The sequence below is a fragment of the Vipera ursinii genome (genome assembly GCF_947247035.1).
Source record: "Vipera ursinii genome assembly, chromosome: 1".
Lineage (NCBI taxonomy): Eukaryota > Metazoa > Chordata > Lepidosauria > Squamata > Viperidae > Vipera > Vipera ursinii.
Genome location: NC_139512.1, coordinates 129,234,178 through 129,246,951, shown reverse-complemented (window position 1 = coordinate 129,246,951; position 12,774 = coordinate 129,234,178). Strand labels below are relative to the sequence as shown.

General features: G+C 37.6%; 1 protein-coding gene across 3 annotated transcripts in view; it reads right to left on the bottom strand.

Annotated features, from left to right (window-relative positions):
- The window catches only part of PDIA5 (protein disulfide isomerase family A member 5), a 255,436-nt gene that overhangs the window by 86,277 nt on the left and 156,385 nt on the right, over positions 1 to 12,774 (bottom strand). For all 3 annotated transcript variants that reach the window (XM_083349866.1, XM_083349868.1, XM_083349867.1), the window contains exons 8-10: positions 12,510 to 12,577; positions 3,294 to 3,385; positions 3,119 to 3,190 (exon numbers count right to left, since the gene is read on the bottom strand). In XM_083349866.1, the coding sequence (XP_083205992.1) occupies positions 3,119 to 3,190; positions 3,294 to 3,385; positions 12,510 to 12,577 (232 nt within the window). The remainder of the gene's footprint in view (positions 1 to 3,118; positions 3,191 to 3,293; positions 3,386 to 12,509; positions 12,578 to 12,774) is intronic.

Here is a 12,774-nt window from a genome sequence, read left to right as displayed (position 1 = left end):
AAATATATAAATGTGAGAAAGAATTTTTATTTGTGTATGATAAACACAAATGAACAAACTTGAATTATGGAATACTTTGGGTTAACACAGAATTTTTGATTGTGAATGTGATGAATGGATTTTTTTAAAGTTTTGTGTGATTTATCTGTTGCATTCATTCTAGCATGCGTAAGAATTAATGAGATGACTGAACATGAGTAGGAAGTAAAGGAAAGATTTGTGAGGTTCCCTTGGTTCTTAATTTGTGGCCAGGTTAGATGAGTATTTGTTAATGAAATGAATGTACAGGTAGTTTTGTATGCAGATGGTGTCGTGTTGTTTGCTGAGAATCCAAATGATTTGCAGAGAGGTCAGTTGGAAGAGGCCACAAGGATTATATATCTGAAGTTTTAGAGAGCAATTGTTACATAGAAAGCAAAAAAGCAGAACAAGTCGACGAATTTATATTTACTGATAGAATGTATAACAAAATGGGGAAAATGGGGGAAGGAATATTCAGGCGTGCACATGTTGACAGAAATACAGAGAAAATGGACAAGGATCAAACTGCAAAACAAATGAAGGAAAAGTGAAGTAAAAAAGAAAAAGATGGAATCATTTTTAGGTGGAACTGATGAGATCCTGAAAAACATAGAAGTGAGAAGTGTAAAGAATAAAGGGCAATCAATGTATGGAGTGATGGGCAGATATGGTAGAAGCAAGGACAATATGTAGGGACAGAAATGTATGAAGAAGTATAACAAATGGTGTTCATGTAAAGTGGTTTTACTGATGCTTCCTTTCCTGTTTCTTATTTCACATCTTTAGTGTCTTTGACTTTATATTTCTTACTTTTTTTCTGTCTCTGCATAATGTTGTATAACCCAAAAGGGAATAGTTGATATGTATGCATCAAATACGGGAAGAATAAAAAGCAATGCAAACTACCAATGCATCATGACATTATTGTCCAATTTGAATTGGATGTGTCGAAGCATGTTTCAGTCCAACTGCAGAGTTAGAGGACTTAAGATGAGACTTACCTTCTTTTCCAATTCAGCCCATTCTGCCAAACATTTAATTTTGGAGTGACATTTATTGTCTTTTGAGAGCTATTATTAGGGTAATTCAGATAACAGATACAAGAAAAATATCACTTATTCTCAAAGAAGCTTTAAGCACTCAGCTTTACCCAGCGGTAAATCATCACTGACTCATGTGCTCCTAACACAATATATCAATCTAAATCCTTAAAACAGTACAGTGTCTCAATTTGCTTTCAGAACAAATAATGGCCAGGCATGTCTGGCAGAAGACCAAATACATGAATATATTTGAATCATTTTTGGATTGCACATGGCTCAAATATTATACAGAAAAACAAAATTTTCTTAGCAGTATCATGGCACAGAGACACGAGCACTATTAACACAGGCAAATAATTGGTATGTAACTTTCCATGAGATCCTTGCATATTTTCTTGTATCTCCTCTTTCTAATTTTTCAACCTATGCTACGTTTTCTCTAAGATGCTTTGGGCAATAAATATACTGTATATATTCATGATTGCATCATTTTGTTCCTTATCAAATGCCTAAGATGCATTATTGGCTTTGAAAAGAAGGAATGTATTACAGGAAATCAAGACTGATCTTACAGATCTGAGGATAGAGATGTCACTGTTTCTCTGTGATAATTATTGCATGTACTTTGTTAAGTTTGCCCACTAGCCAAAGAGAAAAGAAGCATGCAGAACTATTGGACAATGTATCCTGAGTTACAGAGGACAGACTGACAAAAAAGTTTTTTTCCACAAATAAAGCTTAAGTGAAATCAATGCTCAGTAAAAGATAATGGAGAGTTGTAATTAACACATGCAAAACAGAAAGCATGACAAATGAAAATAAGTTAGAGCTCAAGATTACCTTTAACTCAAGATTACCGTATTTTCCGGCGTATAAGATGACTTTTTAACCCATGAAAATCTTCTCAAAAGTTGGGCGTCGTCTTATACGCCGGGTCGTCTTATACGCCGGAAAATACTATTCACCTCTCTGATCTTTTCTGCTGGACGGCGGGATCGCTGGGTGAATGGAGGTAGGCGATGGCGACCCGTGGTTAGGCGGCCAACAGCGAACGGGTGATGGAGGGCAAACTCTCGTCAGATCATGGGGCGGCGGCTGCAGCCGCCGCCATTGCTCTCTCTAGGACTGGTCATGCTGGTGCTTCCAATGCTGGCTGTCAGGTCCCCGACGAGAGGAGGGGCAGGCGGTCCCCAGAGGCGCGCCGCTGAACAGTAGGAAGGGAGCACCTTTGCTCCCGCCGAGGCACCGCCTGACCGCGCCGACCAGAAGAATCGCCCGGTCATGGAGTGCGGAACTGAGAGCGGCAGTGCACCAAGCGAGAGAGCTCAGAGGAAAAAAGGTGAGGCACCCATTTGGTGGGGAAGGAGCAAAGCTGGGCAAATCACAGAGCAGGCGGAGCAGAGAAATGTTACAGGGGAAAAGGGGGCGGGGTTTAAAAGGCAAGGCGGGCGGGACGTGGAGACGTTCTGCAGTTAGAAGTAACGAAGGAGCCTCCGAGCGCTTTCTGGATCGGATTGTGCGAACTGAGGGTGCCGCTACAGTCCTCGTGTTTCCCAGGGTTGCCTGTCGTGCCAGAGGTATTCCCTGTAGCCCCAGATTCTTTAGCTCCCCACTTTCCTTAATTTGGGTGAATTTTGTGCTCCGTGGAGAAACATTAATACGCAAATGCCGTTTGTTTAACCGTGCAAAACTCGGGGGAAGCCTTGGTATTTGGGAACGGAAAGGCTTAAGCCTTTTCATTTCTGTTTTATGCACGGGCTGGGAGGGTCATGAAGTTTACCTGTTTTATTTTAGCAACATCGTGGCACTTATAAAAAAGGGTACTAACGCTAAACGAGTTGTTAATATGCAGATTGTGTGCCAGGAAGTGAAATATTGAGTTATTAGCCCAAACCCTATAATTTAACACGAAAAGTAGGGGGTCGTCTTATACGCCGGGTCGTCTTATATGCCAGAAAATACGGTACATTGTTATATATTCTTTAGATTTTTCCCCTAATGCTCATCAAAAAGTATCATTCTCAAAGATGGCGGTGTCAACTTTAAAAACTCACTTTTGCAGCCATTCTCCAATGTCCTTTGCTGTAGCACCATAGTTTTCAAAATTAAACAGGAATTTCCCCTTTCTGTAAAAGCAGTGAAACAGAGAGGAGTTGGGATATAAGGATAAATATAGATAGGTAATTACTGTATATGCAATACTTATGTGCAGAGTATGTAGAGACTGACTCAAAGTAGCATATTGTTGGATATCCCCGGATATTATATTCTTCTTTTATTTTTTCAAATTCAGATGAGTAGACATTCATCCCTGCGAGTACCTGCAATGACAGAATCAAAAGATCCTTACTCCAATCAGCTCTTCCAAAACTTGAAAACCCAACATTAACTGCAGGAAAATAATATTTGAAAAGAACATGTAGTTGCTAGCAACTCCCACCTAAAAGCCAAGGGAATCATCCCACTTACATATCTTCTTATTCATTCCTTTATGGGCTTATAGTTGTTCAGTAAAATTTTGGCTATTTTTACATGCTGGGACTTGCTGCTGTATTTATGAAGAAAAATGAATTTTGGCCTCATAGAGTGTAATTGTAGAATCTATGGTCTCCAAAAGTTACAATTCTCAGCAGCCCCAGAGTTTTTGTGATAAAGGCAGCTGGGGGAGTTGTAGTTCAGCAACATCTAGAGATCATCCTCTATTCCATCACTTAATATGGTAGCAAACATATGCAATGATGTGGGAAAACTGTCTAAACAATAAAATGTGCTACTGCATGCATAACTTGGGAATCAATTTAAAACAAGACACCATACAATTAGTACTTCAGCTCTCATCTTTTATTCTTGCCATAGTGTCAGTGCTAGCAATTAATCAACAAGTATTGGGCAAATTATTATTTTAAAAGTCTATTAAATGTCATTCTGTTAATATATTCCTTTCTATCAATCGTGGTCATGTAAGTACCGGTAAGTCTTAGGTTTGCTGTGGTGTTAAGGACATAACAGAGGAAGCTTAATAACTCCTACTGATGATACTGTAAATTATACAGTAAAAGCCTTCTTTGATAGCAATTTCTTTATGATATAAGTACTTTGCTCATGTCTGCCATCATGACTAACATATTCAGATACTATAACTGCGTGAAAGGCTTCTGAGAACATATATGGTTTCATAGTGGTTGATGGTTGGAGATGACCAAAGAGAACTGAAATCATGCCATAAAATTTTATGAAAGCTTTGTACAAAAAATCACAACCACTTAGCCTAAGGTATTTTACAAGATTGTTACAAAGATAATCAGGGGAGAATTCCATGCATATCATGCTGGATTAAATCGGTAGCAGGAATAGTAAAATACATATTGTTATAATCTTAGCCACATGTGGATTGTGAAGATCTCTTAATTTGCTGGATATTTCTCTAAATATATGAGATGACCATGACCGGGGGAGGGGGAAGCTTTTGCAGAAAGTTAAATTTGCAATTTCTCTTTTAGATCTAATATTTTTTTTCTCTATTAGGTTTCTAAAGAATCCCTTGATTATTGTGTCTCCTGTGACAAGTAAAGATTTGAGGCAAGGTAAATTGGCTACAAACAACCTAGAACAGGATACCGTGGCCAGACTATATAATACATTTGCAGATTAATTTGCAAAAGCTATATAAACCAAAGGGAGTGGAAACAATCTATTTTATTTTTTAACTTCATAGATGAAAAGAAACAGCTCCTACCAAATCCGAGAAAAGCACATTATTTGCACACAATTCTACTAATTTTGTAGATATGACAAATGCTCAGGAAATATAGATGAAATCTCAATATAAACTGCATGAATATATTACATTTCCAGATAAGAATACCTTAAAAACATCTCAAGTAAGTGAAAATAACTTAGCATTCATATTTGCTGGAAACTGTATCACCAGGATATCTTTGGAACTTAAATAACAGTTATACCAGTAGCTGTTCAGGTACCAGGCTCTTTTTTAAAATAAAAAAGGGAGTAGATTCAGAATATTCTCTTCACTCCTTGGCACAAGCAAAACTAAACAGAGACTTTTAGATCCTGAATTTGTAGCTTGAGATCCTCTGTGTGAAATAATATATCTTTCTGCTCTTCCAAAGCCCCAAGCACTTTTAAATGAAACTATAATGAGGACAGGACTGTTTCTCTCTGATCCAAGTAGTCTTGCTGCTTTATCCCACGTGGCTAGTTGCTGAAGATACAATTGAAAGATTAACTTCTGATTAATACCAGCGAAGGCTTAAATCCCTTTAGCAGCATGGAATTAATCTATCTCCCCTACTTGTCCCTCATCCAAGAACAGGATTTTCTCTTTCCACATAAAATGCTGCAGCAGAATTTAATGCCAGTTTCCCAAATGAAGGAACTGCTGAAGCCAAATGTGCTCAGAGCTGGTATGAAATGTTAAAAGTAGATCATCCAAAGAAGAAGGTCAGCTGTTACCCAGGAACCTTGAAAAATGTTTAAGAGCACACATAAGTCTTTTCCTTATCGACTATTCTGGATGCTCAACACCTACTTTGAACAATGTCAAATAGATTAATAGGGAGACTCCTACATCCACCATTTCCATCTCGATATTATAAGACCCAGAAAGTTGTTTTCACAGATTTTCTTTCTTTCTTTCTTTCTTTCTTTCTTTCTTTCTTTCTTTCTTTCTTTCTTTCTTTCTTTCTTTCTTTCTTTCTTTCTTTCTTTTCCTTCCTTCCTTCCTTCCTTCCTTCCTTCCTTCCTTCCTTCCCTCCCTCCCTCCCTCTCCCTTATCTCGGACAAGCTATCTCTGCATACAGAAATATATCAAGTTATCATGGGGGTAAATGCAACCCTCCACCCCTTTAGACTAAATTCTATAGGCCTCACAACCAGTTAAAAGGTAAAGGTAAAGGTTCCCCCGCACATGTGTGCTAGTTGTTTCCGACTCTAGGGGCCGGTGCTCATCTCCGTTTCAAAGCCGAAGATGTCCGAGGATGTCTCCGTGGTCATGTGGCTGGCATGACTAGACGCCAAAGGCGCATGGAACGCTGTTACATTCCCACTATAGTGGTCCCTATTTTTCTACTTGCATTTTTACGTGCTTTCGAACTGCTAGGTTGGCAGAAGCTGGGACGAGTAACAGGCGCTCACTCTGTTACGCGGCACTCAGGATTCGACCCGCCAAACTGCCGACCTTCTGATCGACAAGCTCAGCGTCCTAACCCACTGAGCCACCGCGTCCCTCACAACCAGTTATAATCCTACAATTATTCTGATTAGTTTAAATACCAGAACAATAGGTTTATTTACAGACCTGCTGCTGTTGCTGTTTTAAAAAGCAACACCTTGTCAACCTGTCTCCCTTTCTCTGAGGTATTCTGCCATACCTCAGAATATGGTTTACACCAGAAGTAGACTGGACTATGGTTTAAGGGCAAGGGAAAGGATGGTCTAGCAAATCACTGGATAATTTTATGTTTGATGTAACTAATTCCACTCTTAGGGACAGCAAAAGAATGCTCCGAGAAATCTCTGTTTTCTGAAGCAGCTCTGTTTTTATGAACTTTCCTCAGAGGGGAGTTTATATTTTTATGAAGAAGTATTAAATTTTCAACTGGACATTTATATGCCAGTGACTGGAAAAACCTGTATTTTGCAAATCCTTGCCCTTTAAACATTAGTACTGCCTCTAATCTATTGCTGAGCAGTCCAGTTATCCATGTTTAATAAAATGTTACACATCAAAAAGGCTTCCTCAGAAAACTAATTTGAAGAAACCTGACTCAGTTTCTTCCCAGGTGCTAATTATCTTTTGGTAAAGTGCTGTGGCAGGACAAAAATAGGAAAAGAGAGGCTGAAGAGAGCAAAATTTATTACAGACTGTGACTTTGTGCAAATAAAAAGAAAAAAAAACAGCAATATATTCATGTTCTTATAGGTAAATGAAAAATTTAAGATAGCACAACTATTATAAGCTTAAAACCTGTAAAACACATTGGGATGATTTATAAAACTTATTATCTACAAAAGCAACAAAATATCCAGTCGGTATCAAGGCTGTAATTGTAAGCACATACCCTATGAAAGAATTCTGAGAAGAAATAAAAGCAGAGATATAATTATCAACATTGTGCCCAGATATGCCATTATATTCATTATCTGCATTTTCTAGTTGTCTCATCTTAAAACAGAATGGAATCAGTTAAATTTTCCATAAATGGGAGAACAGTTGAATCTTGAATCTTTCTCTATATTTAAAACAAAAATTAAATATGTACAAATATAGCTGAATTTGTCCACTTGCCTGGTTTTTAACCTGTGTAAAATCTCTTCAATTGGTGCTTCACTCAGTCTTTCAAAATTTGAATGTTATTACTTTCTTCAGAAAAGTCAAGCCTTTTTGCCTGATTCACTTTCCTTTTTCAGACAATTATATTCTGCTTAAAGTACTTGTTTCAATTACAGAATACAGGTAGTTCCCAAATTATGACTATTTGCTTAGCAATGGTTCTAAATTAAGTCAAAAGAGTCATTTTAAAATCTAAATTTACACTTACAACTACCACAAACTATCACAATGCCCTCCTTGGCCACGTGATTGCAATTTGGGCATTTGGCAACCAGCTAGCATTAACAACCAGCTGCAGAATCCTGTGGTCACATTGATCACAGTTTGCAAAATGGCCACTGAGGAAGCTGAATTCACTTAATGTATCTCCGTGACTTGACTTACAGTCACTGTAAAAATGGATGAGGTCCAGTCACATGATGACTCAACCTATGACTGCAAAAACTTACAATTGCAATACTGGTCATAATTGTAGTCATAAGTTAAGGAGTATCTACAATACAATCGAAGCAATACTATTATTTTACAATAGATTAGGAACTATTGTTCTAGCCACACACATACATGAAAATCATCTCTGACTGAATGATCTGAATACAATTTCACACAGAGGAAGGTGATGATTTTTCCTCTCCTAATCTAGACTTCCTGTTTTACTTTATTCTTTTATTTACTTGCTTTTTTATTTGATCGGTTGGTTTATATACTGTCTTCCCTCGAGGAGCTCCAATTTGCATACATAGCAACTTATCCTCCTAATTAAACTCCTGAGTTCAGGGACAGTATTTTCCCTCATGCCATCACTTTGATGAACACCTAATCCTCACAGTATTGTTTTATCTCTAAGTATATTTACCCATGTTGTATGGATGTAGTATTATTTTATCCTTCTCATCTTTTCTACTACCCCCTCTTATTGGTATCATATTATGATTATTATTACTCTGTTGCTTTGCATGTACATTGAAAGTTTCTGCGCTGGAGACAAATTGCTTGTGTGTCTAATCACCCTTGGCCAAAATAAAAGTATTGAGTATCAAGTATTTTTTCCTCACAGTAACAACATGGTGAGGTAGGTCAGGCTGAGAAGAAGTGACTTGCTCAAAGTCATCCAGTAAACTTCCACAGCTGAGGGTGAACTTGAGAGTGGCTTTCCCTAGACCAGGGGTAGGCAACCTTGGCTCTTTTATGACTCGTGGACTTCAACTCCCAGAATTCCTGAGCCAGGAATTCTGGGAGTTGAAGTCCACGAGTCATAAAAGAGCCAAGGTTGCCTACCCCTGCCCTAGACCTTGCATAACATCTTAACCAACACACTTTTCAGAAAAAGCTTCTGATGATTCTGCAAACAACTGAAAATTGTGATAGTTACTGCAGCTTCTTACAACCTGGGGCTCTGAAGGACTTGGACTTCAACTCTAGCATGGCTAAAAAAATGACGGGTGTTGATGTCCAGCATATCTAGAGTAACACATTACAGATTTAAACACTGCATCTCAAAACAAGATCAGATTAAAGAAATCTATCCTGTGCCAAAGATCTTTCTAGATAGAAAGATGTGGAAATGACTAGCATATAACTGATTTTCCAGAGTTGAAGAGAACTTGAATTATTCTATTCCCTGAGTACTAAGGGACAAGGTTTGAAAATACAAAAAACAAGACTCCTTGGAGCCACAACAGTAAAAAAAAAGAGAATTCAAATCAATATTTGGGGGGGAAAACCTATCCAATAGATAAATTGCTCCAACAGCAGCAATATGAAACTTGATCTCCCATGGTCTCGCCAACAATGGGCTCATCAGCCTCAAATATGGGTGCATCAGCAGCTCCTTTCTTGTGTAATCCCTACACTTTCCCCCTCCCTCCTAAGTATCCAGCTCAAAAAATCAGCTCTCTTCTCTGCCTGATTCAAGTCCAGTCAGTGTAGAAGGGTGGGGGAGTTTATTTATATAAGCCTCATAACGATAATCCAGCAGTTTTCTTGTCTAGTTTTCTTTTTGCTGATCATTGGGATTTTGACCTTTTTCCTCATCTTTTTTCTCTATTCCCTGCCTGTCTTCTTCCCTTCTTTTTCAGAATAGTCTTGATACTCAGCAGGCACTGAGTTGGCAAACATTCATGCCCTGCTGATGTGGCTTTCTCACAAAGAAGCCAGGGTTTGCCCTTCACCACACATCCAGAACCCCTACAAATGCTGAAGTTTTGAAAGAGCCATGGAGTGATCTACAGATATTAATGGGTTTAATTATAATTGAAGAAAATGATCAATGGCTGCAATAATCAGTACTAACAATGCAGCTACAAAGCAGACATCAGGAGGAAGGAAAGTTGGCTTTCCAAGTATTACTGGTCTCCTATTGTATTTTCTAATAAAACATACTGGTTAGAGACGGTTGGAACTGGAGTTTAATAACAGCTGGAAGGCTCTGACCTGTGCAGTCAATTGATTTCTCCAGTTATTAACACTATTTCACCACATTCAAGATCACATCCTTGGTTTCTGACATCAAGACAGCCAGGACATCAGAAAGGACTTGAAAGATTTTTGGATTATGTCTTAGAAATGACCTCTGGAAGACATCTGTGAAACATCACCAATGGCCAACAAACGGCTATTTTCTGCTGTCAAGAGATGTTTGAGTGTGTTATGATTGGTCTTGCTATCTTTTGCTCCCAAAGGATTATGTCAGGTTCTACTAGCATCTTCTATTATTTGCTGCTTGTATTTTTCCAATCACTGTTTTTCAATATTTGTTTTAAAAACAGTTTTTCAAAATTATTATCTTTAGCCACTCGGAAAAAGAAACGGAATACTGAATGAGGCTACAGTGGATGTTTGAATTACTTATAAATTACTTATAAAACTTCTTTAATTAACCTGCATATTGTCTGTCACATGAACAGCAAAAGTTGCCATGCTGAACATATTAAAAGCAACCAAAATCCATATTAATTCAATACTTTTAAGCTAATTAGAAAAGCCTCAGAAGTCTCCAGAATTATTCATCAGGGTAAATCCTTTTGTAAATGAAAATCCAAAACAGGACACTAGAAAGGATTTTGGACTGGTAGTTTTGATTAAGAAAGGTAAACGTAATTTCCAATAGTTTTTTTTTAAATCAATCTGGGTGCCATTAGCTGATCAATGCACCATCACAGAATGAAACTCCAGATGATGGATATACAGTGCATTCAGAAAGTATTCAGACTGTCAATTTTGTTATGCTGCAGCCTGATTCAGGTTGTTGAAATTCATTTTTTTCTCATTAATCTACACTCAGTACCCCATAATGACAAAGTGAAAATAGAATTTTAGAAATGTCTGTAAATTTGTTAAAAAGAAAAAAAAACCCTCAAATATCACATTGGCATAAATACTCAGACCCTTCACTTAGTACTTTATTGAGACACCTTTGGGAGCAATTACAGCCTTGAGTCTTTTTGGGTAAGATGCGACAAACTTTGTGTACCTGGATTGGAGGATTTTCTGCCATTCTTCCTTGCAAATCCTCTCAAGTTCAGTCAGGTTGGATGGCGACCATCAGCGGACAGCCATTTTCAGGTCCTTCCAGAGATGTTCAATAAGGTTCAATAAGGTTTACGTCAGGGCTCTGACAGAGTTGAACGCCACTCCTGTGTGTGCCTTGACTGTGTGGTTAGGATTGTTGTCATGACGGAAAGTGAACTTTCAGCCCAGTGTGAGGTCCTGAATGTTATGGAACAGGTTTTCCTGTACTTTGCTCCATTCAGCTTAACCGTAGGTGGAGTCCCATCAAGGGGTAGAAACATGTCAGCAATGATCAAGAGAAATGGGGGGCACCTGAGCTAAATTTCAATGCACAGAGTCATGCCAATTGATATTTCAGGTTTTTTAAAATAAATTTACAGACATTTCTAAAATTCTGTTTTTACTTTGTCATTATGGGGTACTGAGTGTAGATTGATGAGAAAAAAATGAATTTCAACAACTCTAGAATCAGGCTTCAGCATAACAAAACTGACAAAAGTGAAGGGGGTCTGAATACTTTTTGAATGCATTGTATATAAAATTACCTTCCTTTTATGTTGAACCATGTTATTGAGAATTCTACCATCATTGCCCTAACAAAGATATCACTTCAATATGAACTCTGGAATTTTCTGGCACATACGGTTAACTTTGCTTTGTGTGACTTATCAATTCAGGGCCTAGTCTTTAATAATAGCATTTTGCATTTGAAGAAGATTTTGCATTACCAATCTTCCTGCAATATTAAATAGCCTCTACATTTTGTAAGGTATGAGACAGTAAACTGCAATGGGCCCTAAACCTGGATCATGCATACTCAAAGAAAGCTATTTCCTGTACCGCAAGATACTATATATTTTTATCTATATATTTAAGTGCACTATTGAAAGCAATTAATATATTGCTCATGAGAAAAAGCATATATACAAATATCAAGTCTTTTTGCACTTTTTACCAGATATAGCACTCTGGCACAAGAAAAATAAATGTATGCAAATTCCCTGAAAGGTCACGGACAGACTCAACCAGAATTATAGATGCAATCATCTAACAATACAGGTGACAGAGATGGACAGGCCAGTCCAAGACTTTCTCTGCAAATATCAATCTGACACTAATTCCCCAAACAATGATCCTGGAGCCAGTCACTACCATTCAGCCTAAACTTTCCCAGTGTGTTACTTTTGAAGAACTGTCTATCCCCCAAAAGAAAGGGGAAATGTAAGTGTGATTAAATACAACAGGAGGGAGAATTGGAAATACTTGATTTCATGGTACTGCATTATTTTCAATTCAAAGTAACCTTCCCTGGTATGTAAAATAGCCAGATGGGAAATCTAATTTTGACTTTATGTTCAGGTATAACGAGGACCCATGGAATCCTGTTCTAAATTGATACTTTCAAGCAAGTGTTCCCTGAAGATTAATATAAATAAGGTAGTATTTGTGTTCACTTTTTAATTTAAGCATATTTTACATACGGTGACTATTACATATTAAAAACATAGTAATAAAGAAGCATTATTTTTTTATTAATGAAGTAATTAAAAACCCAAAAATGTCTTACAAGACTTTTCACTTACATACATGCCCTTCAGTTCGGTGGATGCTTGTTGGAAAGCTGGCATCATTCTTTTGCAAACTCCACACCCTAATACAAGATATAAAGAAAAGAATAATTACTCTTAAATTTATCTACAAAGTAAACTGAATGAACAAAGTTCCTCCAGCCACATGCATGTGTTTGATTGCAGAATGAAAGATTCTTCATTAACAATCATGGATCATAATTATAGTGACCCTATGTCCTTTATTAAAAAGGACAATCTTTCACAAAGATGTCCTTTA